Source organism: Mesoplodon mirus (assembly GCF_964341445.2).
Source record: "Mesoplodon mirus genome assembly, chromosome: 13".
Classification (NCBI taxonomy): Eukaryota; Metazoa; Chordata; class Mammalia; order Artiodactyla; family Ziphiidae; genus Mesoplodon; species Mesoplodon mirus.
In genome coordinates this window covers 72,986,773-73,014,662 of record NC_138989.1, presented here as the reverse complement: position 1 = coordinate 73,014,662, position 27,890 = coordinate 72,986,773, and the positions used below count along the sequence as shown (strand labels likewise).

At 43.2% G+C, this 27,890-nt stretch overlaps 1 protein-coding gene across 2 annotated transcripts; it reads left to right on the top strand.

Annotated features, from left to right (window-relative positions):
* Nucleotides 1–12,086: 12,086 nt before the first annotated feature.
* On the top strand, nucleotides 12,087–27,890 carry NARS1 (asparaginyl-tRNA synthetase 1). Of its 2 annotated transcripts, none has more exons than XM_082641150.1 (15): nucleotides 12,087–12,325; nucleotides 13,380–13,459; nucleotides 15,919–15,984; nucleotides 16,085–16,177; nucleotides 16,263–16,352; nucleotides 17,288–17,366; nucleotides 18,220–18,290; nucleotides 19,691–19,777; nucleotides 21,163–21,384; nucleotides 21,491–21,690; nucleotides 22,118–22,253; nucleotides 22,857–22,970; nucleotides 25,053–25,184; nucleotides 25,492–25,623; nucleotides 26,427–27,890. In XM_082641150.1, exons 1-15 carry the CDS (start codon nucleotides 12,283–12,285, stop codon nucleotides 26,556–26,558), a joined length of 1,677 nt encoding a protein of 558 aa, XP_082497276.1. In that variant the 5' UTR covers nucleotides 12,087–12,282; the 3' UTR covers nucleotides 26,559–27,890. The 2 variants fall into 2 exon arrangements, with proteins under 2 accessions (XP_082497276.1, XP_082497275.1); XM_082641149.1 differs by having other exon boundaries at nucleotides 12,088–12,325; nucleotides 13,377–13,459.

The window sequence follows — 27,890 nt, the reverse complement described above, 5'->3', positions numbered from 1 at the left end:
AAACCCAGAGATAAACCCATGCACATATGGTCACCTTATCTTTGATAAAGGAGGCAGGAATGTACAGTGGAGAAAGGACAGCCTCTTCAATAAGTGGTGCTGGGAAAACTGGACAGGTACATGAAAAAGTATGAGATTAGGTCACTCCCTAACACCATACATAAAAATAAGCTCAAAATGGATTAAAGGCCTAAATGTAAGGCCAGAAACTATCAAACTCTTAGAGGAAAACATAGGCAGAACATTCTATGACATAAATCACAGCAAGATCCTTTTTGACCCACCTCCTAGAGAAATGGAAATAAAGACAAAAATAAACACATGGGACCTAATGAAACTTAAAAGCTTTTGCACAGCAAAGGAAACCATAAACAAGACCAAAAGATAACCCTCAGAATGGGAGAAAATATTTGCAAATGAAGCAACTGACAAAGGATTAATCTCCAAAATTTATAAGCAGCTCATGCAGCTCAATAGCAAAAAAACAAACAACCTAATCCAAAAATGGGCAGAAGACCTAAATAGACATTTCTCCACAGAAGATATACAGACTGCCAACAAACACATGAAAGAATGCTCAACATCTTTACTCATTAGAGAAATGCAAATCAAAACTACAATGAGATATCATCTCACACCAGTCAGAATGGCCATCATCAAAAAATCTAGAAACAATAAATGCTGGAGAGGGTGTGGAGAAAAGGGAACCCTCTTGCACTGTTGGTGGGAATGTAAATTGATACAGCCACTATGGAGAACAGTATGGAGGTTCTTTAGAAAACTAAAAATAGAACTACCATATGACCCAGCAATCCCACTACTGGGCATATACCCTGAGAAAACCATAATTCAAAAAGAGTCATGTACCAAAATGTTCATTGCAGCTCTATTCACAATAGCCCGGAGATGGAAACAACCTAAGTGTCCATCATCGGATGAATGGATAAAGAAGATGTGGCACATATATACAATGGAATATTACTCAGCCATAAAAAGAAACGAAACTGAGTTATTTGTAATGAGGTGGATAGACCTAGAGTCTGTCATACAGAGTGAAGTAAGTCAGAAAGAGAAAGACAAATACTGTATGCTAACGCATATATATGGAATTTAAGAAGAAAAAAAATGTCATGAAGAACCTAGCGGTAAGACAGGAATAAAGTCACAGACCTACTAGAGAATGGACTTGAGGATACGGGGAGGGGGAAGGGTAAGGTGGGACAAAGTGAGAGAGTGGCATGGACATATATACACTACCAAACGTAAGGTAGATAGCTAGTGGGAAGCAGCCGCATAGCACAGGGAGATCAGATCAGTGCTTTGTGACTACCTAGAGGGGTGGGATAGGGAGGGTGGGAGGGAGACACAAGAGGGAAGAGATATGGGAACATATGTATATGTACGACTGATTCATTTTGTTTCTAAAGCAGAAACTAACACACCATTGTAAAGCAATTATACTCCAATAAAGAAAAAAAAAAAAAAAACCCTCAGAACTGGTGGATCCCATTTTAGAGATGAGGAAGAAGAGGCTCAGGGGATGGAAGTGAACTTGTCCAAGGTCACACATGCAGGAAGCAACAGAGGCAGGCCTTCTTTGCACCGTCAGCCCCTGGCATCCAGTCCCCTCCGTGCACACACACATCCTTTCCTCCTCCATACCAGCCCCCACTTCCCAACACAGATCTTGTCAGCTCCTCCCCTGCCCAAAATGGTTAGTGGTTTCCCACCACATATCAACTGTCCTCCAAACAGCTCACCTGAGAGGTCTAATTCTTCCCCACTTTGCTCCCTGCCAGCCTTTCCCACCATTACATGCTTCCCCCCACTCCCGCCCACATTCACGCATACAGACCCCTGCATTCCCCATCTGTTTGTCCTTCTCCAAAGATGCCCTGCCTTTTCTTACCTCGGAGCCTTTGCTCAGGCTGTGCTCAGATCTCAGCCGCCCTCCCTCCATCTGCGTCTTGCCCTACCCGACCCCAACTGCTCAAACCACACTGCCTCTAAAAATCTGTCCCCACGCCCCCAGCCAGAATCCAAAGTTGCTCCAAGGTTCCAGGAATACTTTGCTTAACCTTGATCACAATGTTGCTCTCTGCTCGCGTGAGTTATTTATGTGCCTGTGTCCCTGCTAGAGTGCAAACACTGTGTCTGATCATCTCTGAAATCCCTGCCACACCCTCACCCAGTAGCCTGTTCGACTGAGCCAGTTTCCATAAAAATCACAACAGCCACAGTGATCAACTCACTACGTTCTTGGGCAGTTTCTTCCACAGAATGCTCTGACACAGATGATCTCCATTAATGAATCCAATTTGTTAACTTAGTAAGTGTATTTGCTGCACTGCACTTCATTAAATATAGGAAAAACAGAACACCATCCATCCCCAAATATCTTCCCTATTAATCTGTTTTGTACTTGAAATTCTATTGAACAGTACACAGAAGGAGATTAAATACTGCAAAGGGTCAACCTTGTAAGGCACGAGCAGCCATTAAAACTTTAGCAAGGGGCTTCCCTGGTGGCACATTGGTTAAGAATCCACCTGGCAATGCAGGGGACACGGGTTCGAGCCCTGCTCCGGGAAGATCCCACATGCCGCGGAGCAACTAAGCCCGTGCACCACAACTACTAAGCCTGTGCTCTAGAGCCCGAGAGCCACAACTACTGAAGCCCTTGTGCCTAGACCCCGTGCTCTGCAACAGGAGAAGCCACCGCAATGAGAAGCCCGCGCACCGCAATGAAGAGTAGCCCCTGCTCGCCGCAACTAGAGAAAGCCCGCGCACAGCAACGAAGACCCAATGCAGCCAAAAATTTTAAAAATTAAAAAAAAAAAAGACACTTTAGCAAGGACCAGCTTCTCAGATTATCCCTGGAAAAGTAGGCATCAAGACCTGGGCATAGTCAGGGACATTTTGAAAGGAATGAGAAAAGGCGGTGGGGGGGAGGGGTAGAAGCTGCTCATAGTAAGAGTCCCCCAGTTGTGGAGGTGGGTGACACCTCCAGGAGGATACAACCCATCACCAAAAGAGAGAAGGGTCAGGCACTTTACAGGTTACACTTATTTTTTCAGTTGAACACTGGGGAAGGTCAGGCAGGCATTGAAACCTGAACCTTGAAAACATTTTGCTAAGTAAAAGAAGGCAGTCACAAAGGACCACATACTGTAGGATTCCATTTATATGAAATGATGTCCAGAATAGACAAATCCATAGAGAGAAAGGAGACTAGCGGTTGCTTAAGGCTGGGGGAGGGTGGGGTGGGAGGAAATGGAGGAGAGGGACTGCTGAAGGTTATGGGATTTCTTTGGGGGATGATGAAAATGTTCTAAAATTGACTATGGTGATAGTTGCACAACCCTGTGAATACATTCTCACTGAATTTTACACTTTGAGTAAGTTGTGTGGCACATGAATTCCAAAAAAGCTGTTGTTAAAATTAAAAAATTTTAAAAAGAGGTGGAGAAGGGTGGGAGAAGTTGGATGAAGGTGGTCAAAAGGCACAAAATTCCAGTTATAAGATAAATAAGTACTAGGGATGCATGATGACTATATGCATGATATATATGTAAGTTGTATGATAAATATATACATAAGTTGTTAAGAGCATAAATCCTAAGGGTTCTCATCACAAGGAAAAAAATTTTTTCTCTATTTTATATTGATATGAGATGATGGATGTTAACTAAACTTAATGTGGTAATCATTTCACTATATATTTAAGTCAAATCATGCTGTACACCTTAAACTTACACAGTACTGTATGTCAATTACACCTCAATAATACCGGGGGGGGGAAAAGATAACACATATGTCAAAACAGCACATGAACAGATGCTCAACATCATTAGTCCTTAGGGAAATGCATGAGGAAGGATTAAAAGAGGCACAAGAAAACTTTTGGGGGTGACGCATCTGTTTACTCTCTTGATTGTGGTGATGGTTTAATAGGTATACGACATGTTAAAAAATATAAAACCGCACACTTTAAATACAGTAAGTCCCCTACATACGAACCTTCAAGTTGTGACCTTTCAAAGATGCAAACGTGCGGTCCATCAGAGTCAGGCGTGAGTGACAATGCAGCCCACCCTCCGTCTCCTGTTGCTGAGGATCCTTCAGCTCTTCCACCTCCCACCTCCTCTCCCTCCTCCAGTCAGTAACTCTTCTTGCCTGTTCACTCGATGTCAGCCCCTGTGTGCCAGCTGTTGTACTGGACTACTGTACTTTTCAAGGTACTGTACTGTAAGACTCAAAAGGTTTTATGTTTTGTGTTTGTCGTTTATGTATCATTTCTGTGAAAAGTATTATAAACCTATTACAGTTCACTACTATTAACATACAGCCGAGTGTGTTAGTTGTGTACCTAGGCTAACTCTGTTGGACTTACGAACAAACTGGACTTATGGACGCGCTCTCGGAACGGAACTCGTTGGTAAGTAGGGGGCTTACTGTATGTGTACCTCAAAAGAGCTGTATTAAAGAAAGAAAAAAAAAAGCAAAGAAGTGGGGAGTGAGACTTTTTTTTTTTTTTTTTTTGCGGTACGCGGGGCTCTCACTGCTGTGGCCTCTCCCGTTGTGGAGCACAGGCTCCGGACGCGCAGGCTCAGCGGCCATGGCTCACGGGCCCAGCCGCTCCGCGGCATGTGGGATCTTCCCGGACCGGGGCACGAACCCGTGTTCCCTGCATCAGCAGGCGTCCGGGAGAGGCCACAACAGTGAGAGGCCCGCGTACCCCCCAAAAAACCCACCAACAACAAAAAACAAACTTGAATCAAATCATAACGCAGCTGTTTACAATAAACATAGGAGGAAGGGAATTCTAACATGGAGAGAAATCCGAACCTCCCAACCAACTATGGTGGTGAAAATCCCAGGGTGCTCCTGCCACATTCAGGATATGTTGCTCACTCCAGACAACCTGCCTATGGTCTCCAGGTGGAGAGACGATCAATGTTCCTCTGGCCCCTGATGCTGTTCAACAACAGCAGTCCTTGTCACAGTGCCGTCACAAGCCATGGAATGGTTCTGTGTCTTTCCACCAAGGGATGAAAGAGATTGGATCTGGATTGTGAAGCCAAGGAGGGAAGGTCCCACTGCCTAGCATTTCTCCTCAGGAATCAATTCTCCCAAGTGATAAGAATCAACCTTTGGATTAGAGGTCAATTAGCCAAATGGGAGTCATCTTGCAGGTTCATTACGTGATGGATGCTGAGCCATGTTGTACAATGAGTAAGCCAGTCTATGGAAATCCTACAGGAGGCTTCCAGTTGCCATTCACTTTGGAATGCTCACCTACCTTCAGCTTCCTCATTTAAATTTTGTGTGACTGACATAAAAGTGCATGCTTATTGAAGAGTTTCATAGAGGTAACACTAAGGATTATTGATAAAAGTAGAGTTACAGTTCAAGTTTTTGCAGAATTTGCATCAGAATGTCACCATTGTAAACATCTTGAGTAAATGTGGACCAGAAGAGCTCTTTTCAGTTTACTGGGTTTATCCAAGACTGGGATATTTCTTAGGATTTGGTGGCTTTGGGTGAACATACCTTCACTTTGATCTGCTCCAACAGCAAACAACAACAAAACACCCCATAAACCAAGATATCATTAGCTGGGCCTCTAGAAGCCTCAACTCCTGCTAAACTGATACCATGATTGCTCTTCAAAATCACCTGGAGGAGGTCTCCCTCATTGCTTTCAGAGAACACAATTCACTCTGCTTTGAAAGCTTCCCCAGCTCCTTTCACTGAACTCTGCCTTCACCTTTCTTTAAGGCTACCCCAAATCCCACACTGTACCCAGGACAATTCAAAGAAACTACCCCTGGCTACTGTGAATTGTGCTTTCAGAAAGCAACAACCAGCCAGAGCACACGCAGCCCGGTGAGCCTGCAGGGGGGCTGGGGTGGATCCTGAGAGGAAACGAAGTCAGGGAAGGTCGCCAGCTGGAGAATGAGATGATGGAATTTATGTTTCTAAGTGTTGGCCCTGGTTGAAGTGTAGAAATTAGAATGGAGAACTAAGGAGGATCCAGAACACAGGAGGGATGATACCACAGCTGAGTCCTGAACACCTTGGTTGGGGCGGGGGAGGTGTGTCAGGAGCACCCACTAGGCAGAAAATCCAAATACAACCTTATAATCAACCATCTGCAGATTCAACTAACCTCAGGTGTGTAGTACTGCAGTATCTATTTATTGAAAAAAATCCACCTATCAGTTCAAACTCGTGTTGTTCAAGGGTCAACTGTACTTACATGGTACTAGAAGGTAAGGATGGGTGTTGAGGCTGGAAAGTTTGAGTTTTGAGGAACGACCTTCAGAAAGCTCCTATTTAATGGCTTGAAGCAAGAGATGGGTCATTTCCTGAGAAGTGGGGCAGTGGAAAGGATCTCCAGGGTCTGAGATACTTTGAATTCACTGGGGGTGAAGGAGGGCGGGGCAGGGGATGGGGCGGGCCCACCAGAAGCCCTCAGCAGCTTGAAGGCTTGAAAGTGTGATTATGCAGGATCGTGAAACAAAAGAACCATGATTAACTATCGATATCATCTGTGCCCTCATTCAGAAGGCTCACTAGATGCCAAGCACACACTAGGCATTTCTGTATAACTTGACCTCATACCAACCTCACAAAGGCAACCTTTCCAGAGGATGATTAGCATTTTACAGTCAAAAATCCTGTGGCTCAGAGAAGTTAAGGAACCCGACCAGGGTCACCGAGGCAGAACTTAAGAGCCCTGTGTCCTAGGGTATCTGGCTTCAGAGCCCCATTATTCACCCTCCTTAAAAGGACAGCAGGACTTTAAAATAATTTCACTCACTTTTTAAGGGAGAAATTATAGATAAAGCTAGCAGCTGACGAACATGAAGGAGCCTGAGAATCACTGAAATAAATTAACAAGCAAACCTAAGTGTTTACATTTAACTCTACAAGTTACGTTTTCAGTTCCTTAAATTAACAGTTTCACCGTAATGATAACCCACTCTTTTTGTCTGCAATTTCAAACCGGTTTTAAATATTACTGAGATTTTTTTTTTGATTGCTTGACCAATTTGCTAATTAAGCAAACACTGGGCCTCCCCTCCCAGCACCCATTCCCCCCACCCCCGTTCCCGGCCCCGGGATGGGGAAAGGTGCCCGAGAGGCGCTTACAGTGATTTCTGCCTCTTCTCTCTTCGAAACTGTTTTGAGGAGCAAATAACCGAGCGCCTGAGAAAGCTCTAAAGACGCCTGTGAGGTTGTTCGGAGATGAAACGCTGAAATCATCGCCCGAGGTCCGGCCCGCCCACCACACCTGAGAGATGCGCGCGCAGCCGGAAAAGCAGGACCAGCTGCGCACACGCGGAACTGCCCGGAGACAAAATGGCGCCGCCGCCGGCGCGGGCCCTTATGCGCTACGGTGGCCCTCGGGGGCCATTACAGTTTTAGGACCGCGACTCGCTTGTGGTTCCTGGTGGAGCGAAGGGGACGTCCGCCGAGAGACTGGAAAAACCCTGACTGGGCGTGGGGCCGAAACATCGAGGACCGCTAGATGAGGGTGCCCCCAGCAGGCCACAGTCAGATGAGGAGATAAGAGCAATGCCATTCACTGAATTCATTCATTTATTCATGCACTCATGAGCACCGACAAACTTCCGTTTGTTCTTGGAAGTGACCCCTTCCGCGATGCTGTAAGGGAAGTTCTGCTTCCGGAGGGAGGCTGGACTAAACGAGATTGTCCCCCCAACAGAATGATACCAATCACTTACTGAGAGCAAGGCTCTGTGCTAAGTGCCCTGGAAGGATGCCAGGATGGCCTCTTACCTACAATCTGGTGGTGACATGTACGGGCCACCTACCAGACACAGAGCAGAGGCAAGTTCAATGCCGGCTGTGGGTAGATGAGGAGAGAACCGCCCTGGGAAAGAGGAGGTGCGACCCGACCACTTTGTTTTTATTACTGGGGGTAGAGGCTGAGGGTAGTGGGCAGAGGGGCTGGCCTGCAGTAGCCCTGGAGCTGTGTTCCCTTCTCCCACTTCCATTTCCTGTGGTCCTCACTGGTGTTAGGAGAGGTTGTCCTTCCCTTGGGCAAAGAACAGTAAAGATTTCTGCCTACTGGCCTCAGTGTGGGTCACAGACATTTCAACTCCTTCACAGAAATGAAAATACCTGGAGAATTGTTTGAAACCAACAAACATACAAAAAAATAATAATATGCATTCCACTATGGGGGAGATTGCACCCAACATTGTCTATGACACCTCACAGGGTGTCATAACTGCCTCCCAGTAGGCTATTCAGCTCTCTTTTAAGCCAGATGCTTCTGGGTAATGGGGCATGTATCAATCTACTATTGCCACAATAAAGCTGTGTAACAAACTGCTCCAAAACTCAGAGGCAAAAGACAATCATTTATTCTCACTCACGCATCTAGGAGTCAAGCTGGTCTGGGCTGGGTTCCCATGGGCTTGGCTCCAAGCTGCAGACTGGGTCCAGGTCACATTTCTATCACTTTCCTTGGACCAGTGGGCCAGCTGGCGTTCACTCTTCTCATGATGATGTTAGGAGCAAGAAAACAAACTCAACTGTACAAGTACAGTTTAAACCTTTGCTTGCATCACATCTGCCCACCTCCCATGGTCAGAGAAAATCCACATGGCCAAGCCCAACATGAATGAAGCAGGAAAGTACATTTCTCTCACATAGGAAAGGGAAGCATGTGTGCATATTTTAAGCAATAATCTAATTTGACACAAAGCACATGATTACACAGTGAACTCCACAGTTAGGAGCCCACTGTCACACTTCCTTCATTGAAAATGTGTTCCCTGGTTAGAGATGATGCTATGTACTGTGGAGATGGACATAGCATTCTCTAAGTCCACAGATGCCAGTGCCGCAGGCAGGGAGGGTACAGCCGCATGTGGACAATGACTCTACAGTTGACAGGCATATTGCTGCCTCCTCCAGGAGTTGAATGTAACCCACCAGCCACCAGCTGGCCACCTGGTCCCCCCAAAGATTAGTGTCCTATCAGGTCCTCAAAGTTGGCTTCTGCTGTTGTCAGGCTGGGTCCTCCGCAGTGGTAGTCAGGCAGCCAGATCAGCCTTGATGAAGGGCTGAACCCATGCATAGCCTCCATCCTGTTACTACAGCGACTTTGTATATGGTTTCTTTGAACAAGCACTGGGGGTCTTGGGCTTGGCGGGGCGGTGAGTGGGAAAGGCCAATATCCACAGTTTACAAAGACCTCCTCTAGACTGAACGCCTTCTCCTGGGTATTTACACAGGGCAAGATATCTTCACATTCTGGGCCCATGCAGAAAAATTCATCCACATACTTCCCCACCAGACGGCCATACCTAATCTCTAGTCGTGTTCTTCTCAAGTCTCTGATCAACTGGTCAACCCTTTAGCCAGTGTCCCTCAGTCCCTCAGGCCATCTCTACTCATGTAAGAAGTGGAAAACCAGTCATCCACTCAGCGTTCTAGCATCTGAGATGATTTCCCTTCGCCACTGTCTTTTCAGAGCTGCACCCAAGTGAGGCTGTAATACAATAGCTGCTCACGTTTGGCTCATGCCAGCATATTATGCGGGTGTCACGGACTGGACACGGGGAAATCCCCTGAGTCTGTACATGTGGGTGGAGGAGTGGTCGAAGCAGGTGTTATGGGAATCTGTCATTTTCAGGCCCAGTCCTGTAGACCCCCTTTCCTCTTTACAGTGGAATGTTTCTGTGTACATCCAATTTTATGGATCAGATGAAACTAAATTCATGAAGGCTAGTTCAGATGACTGTTAGTGCCACCTGACAGGTCCTGTGGCCTTCAGTTGAAGGCGCAGCCAGCCTGCAATGCGGGAGCTGGGGGAATATGTACCCCTACCTCACTCCTTCCTTGCCAGTGCTCCCCATTGGCTGCATCTGACCAGAAGCCAGAGAACCCATTGATGTGTCCACATAAGCCAGCCTCTGGGGGCTCAGAGCAGGATGAAGGGGAGAAATTCATTGGTTGGGCTGTGGTGTCAGCCTCTAGTATGGCCCCCAGTGACCTCCAGCCCCTGGAATTCACCCCCCGTGTAGTCCTCTCCCATATTATACTAGGGTTGGTCTGTGTGGCCAGTAACATACAGCAGAAATGATGAAATGTCATTCATCGGTTAGGTTATGAAAAGGCACTACAGCTCGGGGTTTAGTTGTTGTGGCAGATAGCTTCCTAAGATGGCCCCATGATCCCTGCTGCCTGGTATTCGTGCCCTGGTGTAAAACCCTTTCTTTGAGTGTAGGCTGGACCAAGTGACTCGAATCTAATGAACAGAATATGGCAAAAGTGATGGGATACAAAGGACTGTGGCTTCCATCTTGCCTGCATGCTCTCCTTCCTGCTCGCTTGCTCTGATGAAGCAAGCGGCCCACCGGAGAGGCCCACGTGGTAAGGAGCTGAGGGAGACCTCTGGCCAAGAGCCAGCGAAGAACTGAGGCCCTCAGTCCAACAGCCTGTGAAGAACTGAATCCTGCCGACACCCACAGGAGTGTGTGGGAAAGTATCACCCAGGTGAGATTTACAAATCTTAGGCTGTGCTCACTTCAGCAGCACATATACTAAAATTGGAAGGATACAGAGATTAGCATGGCCCCCATGCAAAGATGGCACACAAATGTGTGAAGCATTCCATATTTTTGAGTAATCTTACATACAACTTTCAAAACAAACTGCTAAAAAAAATCTTAAATTAGCCCCAGCTGACACCTCGATTGCAGTCTTTTGAGAGACGCAGAGCCTGAGGTCCCACCTAGGCCTTGCCCAGATTCCTGGTCCACAGGCAATGTGAGAAAATGACTGTTGCTTGGAGTTTGGGGGCAATTTATTATACAACATAGGCAACCAATACAGCCTCTCTCTCTCTCTCTCTCTCTCTCTCTCTCTCAATCTCTCTCTTTCATATCACTTGCTTCTGTGGGAAGTCAGCTGCCCCGTCATTGGCAGCCCTCTGGGGAGCCCACCTGACGTGAAACCACAGCCTTCTGCCAAGAGCCACGAGTGCGCCTGGCAGCAGATCCTCACCTAGTCAAGGCATCAGGTGACTGCAGCCCCTGCCCACAGCTTGATTCCGGAGAGACCCTGTGTCAGAACCCCTGGCTCCACTACTCCCGAAGGCCTGACCCTCAGAAACTATGTGAGGTAATGAATTTGCCTTGCAGCAATAGATAACTAACACATGAGCAAAGAGAAACCATTCAGCAAAGAGGGAAAGGGGAAAGTCCGTGAAACTGGGGGAAAGATTCTTCAAGAAAAGTATCTGGTTCATATTTTTGATAGACTCTGAACCTATGCAAAGAATTATTTTTAGCGTTTCTTTCATAACAAGAGTATGTTTTCCTTTGATTCAGGGACAAACTCTGGTATTCCACTAAGCTGAGAATGATGATGTTACCTACCCTTTACTTAGTACCTATGACTGCTGGGCAGTGAACTTAATCAACCTTCACAAGTAGGGAAACTGAAGCTCAGACGAGTTAGCTCATTTATCCCACGGCACACAGCAAAAGGCAGAACCAGAATTCCAACCAGCTTTGAAGCCCTAGTTCTTTTCACAACGTTATCACGGCCTCCGTAATAGTGATTCTTGCAACTTAAAATAAAAACACACCCTATAGTCCGAGTGACAAATACAGAAATACATTCATTCGTTCATTGAAGTTAGAAAGTTAAAACATCTTCGTATTTCAAATCAGTTAGTGAATGGGAGACAGGACTACCCTTAGCTCTGTCCCTAACCCCTACCTCCACCCCCAGCTTGTGGCTGGAGCTCAATGTATTTGATGACGACATTAATTCCACAAGCATTCCACCATCTGGGGATGTGGAACGCAATGCAGGATCCGGTTTCCGGAAGGGCCCTACCGTGCCCACAACGGGAGATGGGGGGTGGCGCGTAACTGGAAGATTCAGCGGGAAAGTTGGGGCGACGCAGGCCGGAGGGATCGGGACTGCAGCGCCACCCGGATGTCGCGGAGCCAAGGAGTCCCAGTTGGTGCCCCCGGAAGCCCCCAGCTCACGGGGAGGGAGCGAGGGCAGCGGGGCGGAGCCATACCCGGAAGTTGCTTAGGCCCGGACCAAAGATGGCGGCTGCGGCGCCGCTCGCCCACGCTCCGTAACCTCCTGTAACCAATGGAGCCGCGACGCTCGGGTGACTTACTGCGACGACTTCTGCACGACATTATCTGATGCAACCTCCGGGTTGAGGAAGTCGCCGGTGCACTTTGCGGGTGATAAGGCGGCGGCGTGTTGGAGGCGATGTCCTTGGAGGTGACCAGGGCGACCGCGGGGATGGTGCTAGGTGAGTGAGGCTCGGGGACCCCGGGGTGTGTAAGTGGCGCGGCGCGGCGCTCCTGCTTGGGGCAGCAGCCTTGTTCCGGTCGAATACAGCTCTTACTTACCCTGGTGCCGGGCGCAGAGTGGGCGCCCCGTCGCTGTTTACGTGAATGGTGGGAGGGAGGAGGGGCCAGGACCCACCCTGGGTCCGCGCTCGCGGAGCAGGCCCGGCTCCCCTCGAGCCCTGGGTGCCCCGGCTGGGGTGGCGGCCGCTCCCGGCCCGGTCCCACTGCGAGAAATCCCGTGATTCAGCTGAGACGTAGGCAGAGCGAGGCATGGCCAGACCTCAGGGCAGACCCCAAATATGTGACTCTTCCAAGTGACCGGCAGGAAAGGACTTCAGAATGCGAATTCTTTTTCACATATCTTCACTTATATTGAGATTTCCTGGGAGACCATCTGGTGCAGTAGGAAAAGGAAGAGTTTCAGGAGACCTGGGTTGATGTCTCTGCTCGCTTACTCCTTGTGAGGCCTTCTTCAGTTTGTTTAACCTCAGAGCTTTGGTTTCCTTTAAAGACCAGAGAAAACCGGTATTTATTTGATTTCTGTGCTCTAGCACCAGCATATCTGATTTATATATTTCATTCTCAGTACTTCAAGATGGGTATTGTTTTCCTCATTTTATAGGCTCAGAAACAAGCCCAGAAAGGTTAAGTGAATTCTCCAGGGTCACTCTGGCTTTTAAGGTACAACATCCAAGCTTCCAGTTTGGTCTGGCCAACTGAAAAGCCATTGCTTTCTGTTGGGGATTCGAGTAGATAGAAGCAGTACCACAAATGAAAATGATCAAAGTTCCTTTTGAAAAGCTAAATTTAGCTAATCCCTTTTTATGGGCTGGACGTCCTTGGATAGGGGAGTGGGAAAATAATTATATTATTTCTTTCGGACCTTGATAATTTTTACCAATTAGATGCTTGTTCTGTTTACAAAGATAAAGAATGGATAAAGTAGCTGCAGTATGAGGTGACTGATAATTATTGGCCAAGTGAGTAACTTATTCTCTTTTTGTGAAACAGCAGAGCTGTATGTCTCAGACCGAGAGGGAAGTGATGCTACTGGTGATGGAACCAAGGAGAAACCTTTTAAAACAGGCCTTAAGGTAGAGCCTCTTTCTCATTAGGAAAACGACTTTGCATTTATTAATGACTCATGTCAGTTATTATGTGACTTGTCAGGAGTTTTATTTAAAGCACTAGGTTTGAAGAGAACTTTCCGAAAAGGGCAAGTAAGGGGTGTATACAGATATGTAGCTTTAAGGGTATTAGATGATCTACATATAAACTTTTTTGAACTTTTTTTTTTTTTTTTTTTTTGGCTGCACCTCAAGGCTTGTGGGATCTTTAGTTCTCCGACCAGGGATTGAACCTGGGCCCTTGTCAGCGAAAGCGCCGAGTCCTAACCACTGGACCGTCAGGGAATTCCCCTTGAACATTTTTAATAGGTGTCTTGTTTTCTTCCTTACTATATGGCATCGCATCTCGGAATTTTTCTCTCCATTGAGTCAGTTGGCCAGTTTTTTAATTCCTGTAGAACTAAAAATCATCTTCCCTTAGTCATCTGAGTTTATGCTCACATTTCGTCATCTGAGTTTATGCTCACATTTCTTCCAAACTGACTCCTAAGAGTTCTCTCGGTGAATTTACCACTCGAATCCAGATGTGATCTTGAGCCTTGAGACTCAAAGACCTGATTTATATCAGTACCAAGAACAGAGCAGACACTCAGGAACTCATGAGTCTGGAGCCTAAAGTCAGAATGCTAATTTAACAATATATTATTATTTCTCAGGGTGTAGAATCCTCCAATGAGTTTAGCATATTCTCTTTAAGCAGACTTACGTGGAAAGCCAAATACAGTTCAGATGGGTTCTTTGAGAGCTTCGACTCAGGATTGAGTAGGTACCTGATGGCATCGGGTTACGGTGTGGGCTGAGAAGACATCCCTCTGCAAGTAGCCGTGGGCTTGCCTGTAGATTGGAATGGCTACAGCTGCTACATAAGGAAGTTGATTAAAGCCCTCTCCCAGGACAGCACCAGGAAGCGCACTGCCCTGCCACTTCTTTCTGTGTATCTGTGTCTGGCCAATCCCCCTTTCTTGTGAGCTTTGTTACAGTATTCATTTAGGTTATTATCAAGTGTTCCTGTCCTGGGACCATTCTCTCCTCTTTTAGCTCATACTCTGGTTATGTTTTGGTGTGTCAACCATGGGTCTTAATTTTTTAACTCTTAGAGGGAAATCTTTCTCATTTTGGATTGTTGGGGTGATTCCTGTGGCTGCCCAGAACTGACAGTAGTGTTTAGATGAATGTTTGCAAAATGTCGCTGTCAGCAGAAGTGTGCCGTTCTGATTTGGAGAATCACAGTTTGACTCTTTCAATATCAGTGATTAACAAAGGAGGGATCAGTACAGACGGTCAGGTAGTAAATGAATTCTTAGTGATTTACAAACATCCTTACAAAGTCTAATTGTTAAAAGGAGGAACTGAACTCTCCTGGATGTTTCCAAAAGATCCAGGTTTCCTCCTCCTGTGTAGCAATAATTGAGTTGAGACTAGCGTTAAATCAAGATGAAAGGTATTTTTCAGGTTTGGAAACTAGATCTTAAGAAAAGGTCAGTTTTCATAAGCTTCACATCTTACACGAGAGACAGTCATTCATTGCATTTCTTTTTTTTTTTTTTTTTTTTTTTTGCATTATGCGGGCCTCTCACTGTTGTGGCCTCTCCCGTTGCGGAGCACAGGCTCCGGACGCGCAGGCCCAGCAGCCATGGCTCACGGACCCAGCCGCTCCGCGGCACGTGGGATCTTCCCGGACCGGGGCACGAACCCGTGTCCCCTGCATCGGCAGGCGAACTCTCAACCACTGCGCCACCAGGGAAGCCCCATTGCATTTCTTGGTTGATGATAACTTAGGAGAAAATTTGAAGGAATATTTGAAGCAGTTAATAAAACACTTATCTTTTACATACTTTCAACTATCTACTTTTTTAAAGTATACAAACTATAAAATATTAAATGATAATATTGATGTCTGATATGTCCCAGTATTGGTGAAAAGAGGTACATACATTCTACACACAGGGATTTTTCCAATTAAATGAAACTTAGCCTTCTGTGTACCTAACCACTATGCTCTTGAGAGTTTCAGACATGACTTCCCTCGTTTCTTCGTGAGGATTAATCGTCTGGATGTGCCCTGCAGTTGGCCTTTGCCATCAGCTGTCTCTTCTGTTTTTGTCAGCGTACCTCCTGTCGGTCCCCATGGCCACTTAAAATCTGTTGCTTCTAGTCCACTAGTATGGGAAACTATATACTATGTCACCGAACTTGCTAGAATTGTTTGGGAAAGGACGTTCTACCTTAAGGAAAATGTTCTTTGAATGTTCCGCCATTCCTTCTGTTGACATTGACCTTTGGCTGGTGGGGTCTTATGCTTTCTTCTGGGCTCTCGATTATGTTCTAGGTGATCAAAGTTACCTCATAATTCAGGTGTTATTTTGATTTTAAACATTGTACAATGTTAAAGAAATGTCCTTTTTCTTTGTCCCTCCCTCCCCAAGGCTTTGATGACAGTTGGAAAAGAACCCTTTCCTACCATTTACGTAGATTCACAAAAAGAAAATGAGGTAGGGTGAACCCAAAGCTTTACAGAATTAGATTTTGTGAAGAAACTTTCATTAGAATACAGCGGTCTTGAAAACATTAAATATCTGTTTATCCCTCCAGAGGTGGGATGTCATTTCTAAATCACAGATGAAGAACATTAGAAAACTGTGGCACAGGGAACAGATGAAGAGTGAATCCCGGGAAAAGAAAGAGGTGAGCAGTAGATTTGCTCTGTGAACCTTTTTCAAGTTGGGACACCAGAAGCCATGTTAACAAATTGCCCGGTTATTAAAACTAGGCAGAAGACAATTTACGAAGAGAGAAGAACCTGGAAGAAGCAAAGAAGATTACCATTAAAAACGACCCAAGTCTTCCAGAGCCAAATTGCGTAAGTGTGATGTGTATCGTTTCCAATATCATGGACTCACGGAGTCAAACTATTATTTCTGTGTCTGAGGGGCATGCCACGTGCTTTGTTCCTTTGCACTGTTTGTCTCTTCTTTTCTTTCAAAAGGGAGAGAGCACAATAATGTTTGAGAGTTATGAGGCTGGTCCTTGCGGGGCTCATTTTTTGATAAAATTTAGTAATTGCATGTTGAACGAATTCTGTCCCGACTAAAAGCTAGCAGCCCTGGAATCCAGGCCTGGTGGGCTGTGTGGTCTCAGACAAGTGATTTTACCCTCCCGGGGTGTCAGTTTCCTCACAGTAAAAAGAAGAGGTTGAAATCCAAGATTTTCATGATTTCTTAAATAAAGAAAAAGGTTTAGAAATTTGATTATGTCTATATTCTTTCTAGACCAGAATGCTGGACTGTGAATGGACATGGTTAGAATTCGAATGGTTCTTACTGCTGCTGGATTGTCATTTTTTTTGCTTCCTTAGTGAGGAAGCTGTTTTCTTGGCCACACCCACCAACCCCTTCCTCCCCTCCCCTCTCTCCTCCATCCCTCAGAGGGAAAGCCAGCCTCGGTAGCTTCCACCACCCAGAGTGGTGGGAGGGATGGTGAGGTCAGGGAGAGGGCTCTGCGTGGACTAGGCTTGTTGCTATTGTGAATTCACTGATTTTATATAACAATATCTGACGTTCTGGTTGTTTCACTGACAGTTTTACACTAGGAGAAAGAAGACTTGGGTTTTTTTTTTTTTAACCCCTCCAGTGTGGTGAAATTTTTTGGCTCTGACCTGTAGTAGAGTGACTGTCAGAAGTTTTACACCACTTGTGAATTTTTAACACTTTTCTGCCATCTATCTAATATTCGTGACAAAGTTGGTGTGTGATAAATGACATGCTGGGTCAAATGTTTTTTATTTTAACTTGACAGGTGAAGATTCGTGAATTAGAAGGATATAGAGGCCAAAGAGTAAAGGTATTTGGCTGGGTCCACAGGCTGCGTAGGCAAGGTAACTGGCATGGCTGTCCTTTTCTCTCTTTAATTTTCGATATCCCTGCTCTTAGATGATGAAGAACATTAAAAAAAACCCATTTACTTGGGGGTATTTTTGTTTGAGAATGCTAGCTTTTTAAAGGAAGTACTAATTTGTATCCTAAATTGGTTCTTACTTAATATGACTATTGAAAGTTTAAAAGTTATTTAAATGGTACTTAACTGTAAGCAGTCACAGTGATCAGGAGGTATCCAGGAAATATTTGTCTAATTGAATTGAATTCTTTAAGGAAAGCAGGGGGTATATTACCGGAAGTGCGGAGCCAAACCTGAAACTTACTGATGGCAGAGATGTTGATTTTTATAATTAGTATATTTGTACTTGGTCCTGATGTTTTGCTTTCTCTTTCTGATTTTATTATTTTATTACATGTCTTTTACTGTAAGTGGTTGTCAAATCCTTCGTAAAAAGAAAGGGGGCATAAAAAACCAAGAGTGCTTCTGTGCGGCAGTATATATCACCCCCCGCTGAATGCGCTTTGCTAGGTATTGCAGGGGACTCAACGGTGAATAAGACTTAATCCCTCGACTCCCATGCTTACTGTCTTGCTTTCCCATGATCGTGCGGGTCAGGAGGCTCACATAGGGTTTAAAAGTATGAAGGATTTGAAAAATGAAGAAGGCAAAATACTTTCCAGATACTGAGTAGTGATATTACTGGTGAACCCTTCAGAGGAATGGGGCCATGTGGGAGGTTTGAACTTTCAACATTTAACCGTGGCGGTTCCTTTACATAAGATTAAATTATGAGAAAGTGCTTTCAAGTGCCTCTCGAACAATCTAGCTAAACTTCTCTTTCTCGTTTTTAGGAAAGAATTTAATGTTTCTGGTGTTGCGGGATGGTACAGGTTATCTCCAGTGTGTCTTGTCAGATGATTTGGTAAATATTTTGATATTTACAATGAAAAGTCAGTTTTTTTCAATAGGTTACTTTATTGTTAGTTTTGGGAATCTTAGGGTCTGTACTTATTTTAACTGTTATTGTGGAAAATTTCCAACATCTCAAAAATGGAACAGTAGGAGGAAACCTCACATGCTCATCACTCAGCTTCAGTAACGTCTTAGTTGAGCTGCCGTAACTAAGTACCATAAACTGGGTGGCTTGTGAACAACAGAAGTTTATTCCTCATGGTTCTCGTGGTTGGAAGTCCATATCAGGGTGCCGGCATGGTCAAGTTCTGGTGAGGGCCCTTTTCTGGGTTGCAGACTACCCACTTTCTGTAGTGTGCTCATCCTCACGTAGCAGAGAGCAGAGAAGGGTTTCAGCATATGAATTTGCAGCAGATACACGTTAAGTCCATAACGAGTAATGATTAATATTTGGCCAGTTCTGGTTCACTGCTCCCCCCTTTTACCTCCCAGACATCATATTTCATATAAACATACTTGCATATGCATCACCAAGAAGAAATATTTTTAATATAACCACACTACCATTATCACACACACCTAAAATTAGCACAACTCCTAAATATCCAGTCAGATTCTCCCAATTGATGTCTTTTTTACAGTTGGTTGGTTTGAATGAGGATCCAAACAAGATCTACATGGTGCATTTAGTTGATATGTCTCTGAAAACACTCTTAATCTATAACAGATCTCCCTTTTCATTCTCTTTTCTCCACCCCACTCCCCCTTGCCATTTATTGGAAAAAGTCTGGTCATTGGTCCTGTGGGACTTCTCACATTCTGGATTTGGTTGATTGCATCAAAAGGTGTCATTTAACATGTTCCTATATCCTTTGTATTTCTTATAAGCTGGAGGTTAGGTCTGGTCAGATTCACGTTCTGCTTCTTTTTCTTCTTGATATAACTACTTCATGGACAAAGCTGTATTCTTCCAATGACATCACATCATGAAGCACATAATTCTGGTTGTCTTTATGATTAGTGGGTTCAGATGTTGATGGTCTGATCCCTCCTTTATAAAGTTTTCCATCACTTTTCTCCTAATGATTTTAGCAAGTATTGATTATCATAGTCTAAGTGAACTCTGTGTATTATTTTAATAGTCTAAATTTTAAAGAAAAAGAGAAATGAACTTTCCAGATATTTTTGAGAGATATGGGCTAGTGTTATTTATGCATGTGTATGTATGTAAAGTATGTATTTACATATATATACACGTGTATCTGTATAAAGATAAATGTTTGATGGCTGTCTTATTTTACTAGTTTTGGATGAGAGAACTTGTTTGTGAATAATTCCCTTTGCTTTCTATATGGTAGACTATTTTAATGTAAATGTGAGTACCTGAATTTGAACTTGATCTTCTTACAGTGTCTGTGTTACAATGGAGTAGTCTTGTCCACTGAGAGTAGTGTCGCAGTGTATGGAACGCTAAATCTTACCCCAAAGGGCAAGCAGGTGAGTGCATTGAGTTCCTCACTGAGAGAGGAGTTGTGTACTTATTTGTTTTCCAGTGTCTTTATTTGTATCGATACTTTTGGTATTTGGCATATAAATATACAAATGTGATGCACTTGCTAAATTTAGAATGCCTTTTCCTTTTCTGGTGAGATACATAGACTGTACAGCTTGTGTGCCCTTGTAACGATCTCAGGGATTTTCAACCTAAGGAATTCCTGAATAAACTTCATGGGTGAGAACAATTTGCTGTGTGTATGTGAAAATTTTTTCAGCGAAGTGGAAATGAAAATTTAGTCTACCAAAAGTTTTTCAGGAAAGAACAGTGATCTAAATCTGAAACTTTGGGGATTTCCCTGGTGGTCCAGTGGTCAGGACTCCTTGCTCCCAATGCAGGAGGCCCGGGTTCAATCCCTGGTTAGGGAGCTAGATCGTGCATGCTGCAACGAAGACCCGGCGCAGCCGAATAAATATTTAATAAATAAAGTAAAATAAATGTGAAACTTTTAAGATAGAATTTGAAAGCCTCTTTTTAAAAAAACTTAAAGCTAGGTTTGATAGTCAGACAGTTGTTTGTTCCCCAGCCAACAGGCATGTAACCTATACCAGTTAGAGTTACTTGTTGGTAATCATTGGTCAAGTAACAGTTATGGTTATATTTGTTTGTTGGGAAAGAAAACAAACAGACGTGACATATCAACCACCAGAGGGAGTCCATAGTGTTCTCCTGATAGACTAGAAATACTGATAAAAGAGAGTCTCCCAGAGTCTATGTGAAGAACCTATGTTAAGAGTGAATATCTGGTTCAAGTTTACTGAATTTTCCTTGAAAGTAATGTGCAAAATGGAATGGTTTTTGTGATATTACTTGCTGTCCAGTGTTTGGTACCAAGATAGCTATATATTTCATACTGTGTGGCTTCTAAAATGTAATGCTTTCAATGGAATTATTAGGGAGAATTTGAATTTTTACTATATATATATATGTTCCAAAGAGAAACACCTTTTAGTAAAACCTTAGTATTTAAGGAGTTTTCCAATGTGTGTATTATGTTACTTTTAAATTATTGGGCTAAGGCTAGAAAGATATACCAAAATGTTGACAATAGTTAGTGGTTACTCCGAGTCGTGGGATTATAGTTTATTTTATTTTCTGGTTTGTGCTTTTCTATTTTTTAAAAATTGTGTATGTGTATTTAGTCTGAAAGAAATATTAAATAAATATAAAATACAATTATTGGGTCTTCGTTTTTAGAAGGGTAGGCTAATAATGATAAGGTTCTTAGAAATATGAGCTTACTAAACATTTTTACACAAATTAGAATCTTTCATACTGTAAATTTTCTGTTTCCTTCTCCCTCCCTACCCCTTTTTAAAAAATGTAGGCTCCAGGGGGCCATGAGCTGAATTGTGACTTCTGGGAACTGATCGGGTTGGCCCCCGCTGGAGGCGCTGATAACTTAATCAATGAGGAGTCTGACGTTGACGTCCAGCTCAACAACAGACACATGATGATCCGGGGAGAAAACATGTCCAAAATCCTAAAAGCACGTTCTGTGGTCACCAGGTGCTTTAGAGATCACTTCTTCGATAGGGGGTACTACGAAGTAAGTATGCGTTCATCATGCTTTGCAAACAATGCCTTTTGGCATTTTTGAGCTTGAACAGTGGTGCTCACAGAAGGCCTTTATTTACTCCTTTCCACCTGAATAGATCAGTCCTCCAACGTTAGTGCAAACACAAGTGGAAGGTGGTGCAACACTCTTCAAGCTGGACTATTTTGGGGAGGAGGCGTATCTGACTCAATCCTCTCAGCTGTACCTGGAGACCTGCATTCCAGCTCTGGGAGATGTTTTTTGTATCGCACAGTCATACAGGGCAGAACAATCCAGAACACGAAGGCACCTGGCTGAGTACATAATTGTCATTTTGTTTTTATTTAAAAAAAAATTTTTTTTTTAAAGAAAATATGTTTAGAGAAGCAACCTTGATGTAGGTAAATGATGTCTGTGTAAAAACCTCTGATGTGTTACGAGGCTGTTTGAAGGGCAGTTGAATAAATTAATGGAAACTGTCTAAGAAGTGTTGCCTCTTAGGCCATAACTCACTAAGGTCTGTTCATTCACTTTGTCTTGATCCTTTATGTGTTGAGGAATAAACAAGAAATGACTATTAAGGGGGAAAGGAAGGCAGGTGGGCTAAAACTGCTTTGGAGAGTTGGGAGTTGATTAGCAGGGTGGGAGTTTTCCCTTTCTGGACAGTTTCCCAGCATTAAAACCCTTGCTTAAGAGAAACTTTGTGAAAAGAAGAGAGGCTCTGAGCTACTGTCTTGTTCCTCAGATACACTCACGTGGAAGCAGAGTGCCCTTTCCTGACCTTTGAGGAGCTCCTGAACCGATTGGAGGACTTGGTCTGTGACGTGGTCGATAGAGTCTTGAAATCACCCGCAGCAAGCGTAGTGCATGACCTCAACCCGGTAGGTCTGCCATCGTATGGAAACACAAAATTAGGATCCTGCTTCAGAAGGCAGTGAAGGCTTATTTTTAGATTTTTATGTTTTTTAGGTTTTTTCAATAGATTTTTTTAGGTTTTTATAGGTTTTTTAGGTTTTATAGCTTTGAAATAAATGATTAATATATATATAGGTATAATTGATATATAACGTTATATTAGTTTTAGGTGTACAGCATAATAATTTTATATATCTAAAACAATACAGAGTTACTAACTCTAGTTACCATGCTGTACATTACATCTTGTTAATGGAACTTACCTATTTATAACTGGAAGTTTATACTTTTTGACTCCCTTCACTCATTTCCAGACTAATTAATTTTTTTGTTTTTGTTTTTGGCCACGCCACGTGGCTTCCGTGTCTTAGTTCCCCGACCAGGGATGGAACCCAGGCCCTCAGCAGTGAAAGTGTGGAGTCTTAACCACTAGACCGCCAGGGAATTCACCACATTGTTTTTAAGTCTGAAATAATATTTTATAATAATGATAAACAGTGTTTCTTAAAATGGAAATGTTAGTGTGAATGGTTTCTTTATATACACTGTATTTTTCCTTTCTACTGTAGAACTTCAAGCCCCCCAAACGGCCTTTCAAACGGATGAACTATTCAGATGCTATTGTGTGGCTAAAAGAACACAATATAAAGAAAGAAGATGGAACTTTCTATGAATTTGGAGAGGTATGTATTCCTTTCTAGTCGTTGTTTCAAAGGTAGCCTTGTGCTTAAGTGGATTGCTACTTCCGGTTAATTAACGAGTAATGCGGAAGGCATCTGCTGTTGTCAAATAAATGATAACCATGGACCCTTCTTCTTGGAGTTGTCTGAGGATCCATGGCTTAGTAGATGTAGAGCAGACCTTAGAGTAGTGCCTTTTCTGTAGTGTTCAGTAAATATTAGCAAGTTTGTAGCCTTCACATCCCATCCTTTATCTCTTTCCTCTTCCATGATCACTCTGTGGTCTTGACTTACAAGCTCTAGCTGTAATTCTCTAGACTGGCAGGGTGCCTAAGAAAGTTATAAACTTTGAAATCACATGCAAAGTGTTGGTATGTGTATATATTTGTTTTGGTTTTCTGGAGAAACCGTCTGGCTTTTTCAAAAAGGATTCCTCCCCCCAAAACGGTGAATTATAACTCCTTCATATGGAGGCAATTCAAAGAAGAAAATCACCACTGATTAAAATGCAAAACCAAGAGAGGAGGCTTTGTTGGGGAAGGTGGCCCGGTGCCCCAGATACACTGAGCATGTCTGTCTTGCCCAGGAGCACCCTCCCAGCATGTTTTGGGGGTATAGATTGTTAACATTATTCTAAGCCCTCTTCCCTGTGCATTTAACCACTCTTTACATAGTATTTGCAAATCCGTTTTACAGATGAAATGTGAGTAATAGCTGCTAACTAGAGTTTTCTTTCGTTTTTAGAAAGAATTTACAGAGGACAGACAGTGTACTAGGTCTATGTAAATTACTTTTATTGTATCATGAATTCAGTTGATGATGTATAATAACCAAATTCTGTGCTGAAAACCTGAGAACTGTTAGCACCCAGCACTCAGCAAAGTAGTGTGGTTGAGTGGAAAGAACACAAGCTTTGGAGTAAGAAGCCCCCCAGGTGGGCTTTGCTCCCACCTCTGTCCTTATTGCTGGGTAACTTAAGGCCAGCGACCCCGCTCTCTGGTTCCCTATCTCTGCCTTGGAGGTAACATCCACCTTGCAAAGTTATGAGAACTTAATGAGCTAAATGCTTAGCAGGGCCGAGGCGCAGGAAGTCCTCCATGTGTGTCAGCATTTCCTCTTTGTGTCGGTATCATCCCATACACACGAGGGCGCTAGAGTAGAGAAGAGGACTTCAAACTTTTCGGAATGTGCAGTACGACCCCTTTTCCCCCAGTTCAATTGTATGCAGGACTCTAGTATGTAAAGCAGTTACAGGCGGAGAGACCAGAGCTCTCCCACTCACCTCCCGTTTCCTCTCTGGACTTTAGACGACGCAGGGCTCCAGGGACGAGAGCTTGAAAACAGCTGTGCCAGGTGATGGCTAAGCTCCCTCTCAGGTTCTTACATTAAACAAATCAATGAGTCTTGTCCAATTCTCTCAATCTGTTTTTACTGGGACATGAGTTTTCACTTTTAACTTGAATTTATGTGTGGTTTACTGAAGGATGTTTGAGAGGGAAGCAGATTAACTTGATTCATCATCATCTAACCTGTCTTGGCTAACTACTGCAGGTGTGGTTCCACTTATAAACTTGACACTGGTTATTTGTCTTATGACTGTGTCTTACTGCCACTGAAGGCATGCAGATTTATTGTAACAGGAAAGAAGCAGAGAGAACAGGAGAGTTTAAAGATTGATGTTATTCATAACATACTCTGTGTGTAGATCACTGATGTTGTGGAGCATTTACTGGTGATCTTATGCCTTGTGGGACTGAGTGGACTGCATTTGCTTCAGACCTAGATAACACTGGCCCCTGGAAAAAAAAAATAACTGAGCCGTATCTGGGAGGTTGTTTGTTTTTTGTGTGTGTTTTCGTTCCTCAAGCAATATGGCACAGATATACTGTAGGAGGAGGCAGATCTATTTACAGTTCGTTTTGCAGAAATTGTCCTTAGCACCCACGTGGTTATGGGTTATGGGTGGGTGTGTATTCTGGACTCTGTTGCATGAATAAGATGAAGGGCTGTTACTGGGTCAAAGAGCTGCTTCTGTCTCGTTGCCTTTCGAGTTGTAAATGTTAATGAAGTCTTGTTTAACCTCAGGATATCCCAGAAGCTCCTGAGAGACTGATGACAGACACCATTAATGAGCCCATCTTGCTGTGTCGATTTCCTGTGGAGATCAAGTCCTTCTATATGCAGCGATGTCCCGAGGATTCCCGCCTTACCGAATCTGTCAGTTTGGGATTCAAATAGTATTAGAGATTTTTTGCTTTTTAAAGGGGCGGGCACTGCCACTGGAATAAGATACAGCTCACAGCAAATATTTCATTATAAATCTACAGTACTTAAATGTTTTTTGTCCTCTGATTGGGTTTAACCTGTCTTGTTAAATTATAGAATTTGAATAATATCTGAATTTTGCATGATCATTGTGCTCCTTTAGTTATAGGAGCTTAATTGTGATTTTCATTTAAACTCTAGAGTAAAGCCGTGACTGAGAGCCTAGTAGTAACCGCATTTTATTTACTCATTTTGAAAGGTCGACGTGTTGATGCCCAATGTCGGTGAGATTGTGGGAGGCTCGATGCGTATCTGGGATAATGAAGAGATACTGGCAGGTTATAAAAGAGAAGGAATTGACCCCACTCCCTATTACTGGTACACAGATCAGGTAAAAAGAATTTTGTTAATCACTTTAACTTTTTTTCACTGTAATAGTTCTGTATAAATTGAAATTTTTAAAAGGGAAGTATTCAGGGTGATACTTTGACATTTGAATGAGCTATATTCAGTTTCATGGTTATAATAATGTGGCATGTGAATACTGCTAGTTTTATCTTTGGCCAATAATATGTTAACTTAATTTGAAAACCTATTAACTCCTGGCCTTGCTTGTAGCTACTGAATTTTTTTAAATGTCATTAGATCCTACCAATATCTAGTCTTTCATTTTCTTCTGATAAACACAGACATTAACTTAATTTAAAAGTTTGAAATCTCTTCTTTCCAGGGTGGCAAATCCTTGGTTTATTTTTCATACCAAATTATTTTTTCACATGTGGTCCATGAAGGAGTATAGATTAAGGGTTGAATTCTTTTTGTTGTTTTGTTTGCTGTTGCTTTCAATTAATTTTTATTGGAGTATAGTCGCTTTACAATGTTGTGTTTGTTTCTGCTGTACAGCAAAGTGAATCAGCTATAAGGGGTTGAATTCTTAACCACAATAAGCTGACTCATTTTACAGTAGAAAATTTTAACTATTTCAGACAAAATTTATTTTTTTAATTTTCTTTTTTGGCCATGCCGTGCAGCTTGCGGGATCTTAGTTCCCCGACCAGGGATTGAACCTGGGGCCATGGCAGTGAATGCACAGAGTCCTAACCACTGGACCGCCAGGGAGACTCTGGACAAAATTTTAAACTGAGCATTTATTCCTCTCTATTGCTCTCCCTCTCTCTCTCTCTTTTTAAACAGAGAAAATACGGCACATGTCCACATGGAGGCTATGGCCTGGGCTTGGAACGATTCTTAACCTGGATTCTGGATAGATACCACATCCGAGATGTATGCTTATACCCTCGATTTGTCCAGCGCTGCAAGCCATAACCGATTCCTCCTGGAGATTTCAGGAAAGAACACAGTTCATGGAAGGAACAGGCTGCCTCTTCTAAAAAAAAAAAAAACAGCCAAAATCTTCCCTTTTTTATTCCACTGGGGTATATCCATTTCTGTTTTCTCCTTTTGTTTTTTATCCCTGCTACCATGAAAAGCAATCCAAATCATGTGAATATCAAGTGACATTGATGGTGTCATTTTAAGAAAAGAAACCCATTACAAAGTTTGGGGGAAAATATGTGGCATGTAACTCTGCAGTCATGAGTATATTTCAGCATTTTATCCAATTTTAGGTTATAATCTTTGTGTCATATATACCACATATATGATTAGTTTTAACTTGTAGTCTGAGACATTCCAGTAACTTAATCTTTCTGTCCTTTTAAGTGTAACTGGGATTCTTTAATTTATATCATTTTATTGTATCAGTGAGTTAAAACAAACACTGGGGAAAAATTGACAACATGCTGTAAAAATCTGCTAGTATTAGAACAGAGTATAAATCAGCAGTAGATACAGGAATGAAATGAATAGTCTTTTGCCTCAGTTGTTAATCTTTTCTAAATCTGATAGCTGCTTATATAATTCTAAAGCATACGAATTTATTTGGAAGAATTTCTAATAGAATGGCCTTAAACGGTTTGAAGTAAGAGCAAGTTTTTTGTTTTTGTTTTTTGGCACTTCAGTGAACAGCATTCTTCCTAGCATTAGTTCAAACTAAAGAGGCAGGGTGATCTTCACTCTTCCCTGGTAGCTCCTAAGTAATTAAGAATAAATAAGTTCCAGGGCTTCCCTGGTGGCACAGTGGTTGAGTATCCCCCTGCCAATGCAGGGGACACGGGTTTGACCCCTGGTCCAGGAAGATCCCACATGCCACAGAGCACCTAAGCCCATGTGCCACAACTACTGAGCCTGCACTCTGGAGCCTGTGAGCCACAACTACTGAAGCCCTCGTGCCTAGAGCCTGTGCTCTGCAGCAAGAGAAGCCACCGTAATGAGAAGCCCATGCACCGCAACCAGAGAAAGCCCACGCGCAACAACGAAGACCCAACGCAGCCAAAAATAAATAAATAAATAAATTTATTTTTAAAAAGTAAATAAGTTCCAAAAGTATTTGCAGCTGGAATCTTCATGACAGCCCTGCATGGCTTTTGGAGTCACCCCACACTGTGTCTTTAGGTCTAATCTGTGCTAATTTATTAACTTGCAGGCTTATTGAATGGCTTCATTTCAGATTTGGTTAATTTTCGCCCAAAATGCATGTCATGTATCCTCAATAAGCTCTATTCCCAGCAATCAATAAATGGATACACGTAAAAATTC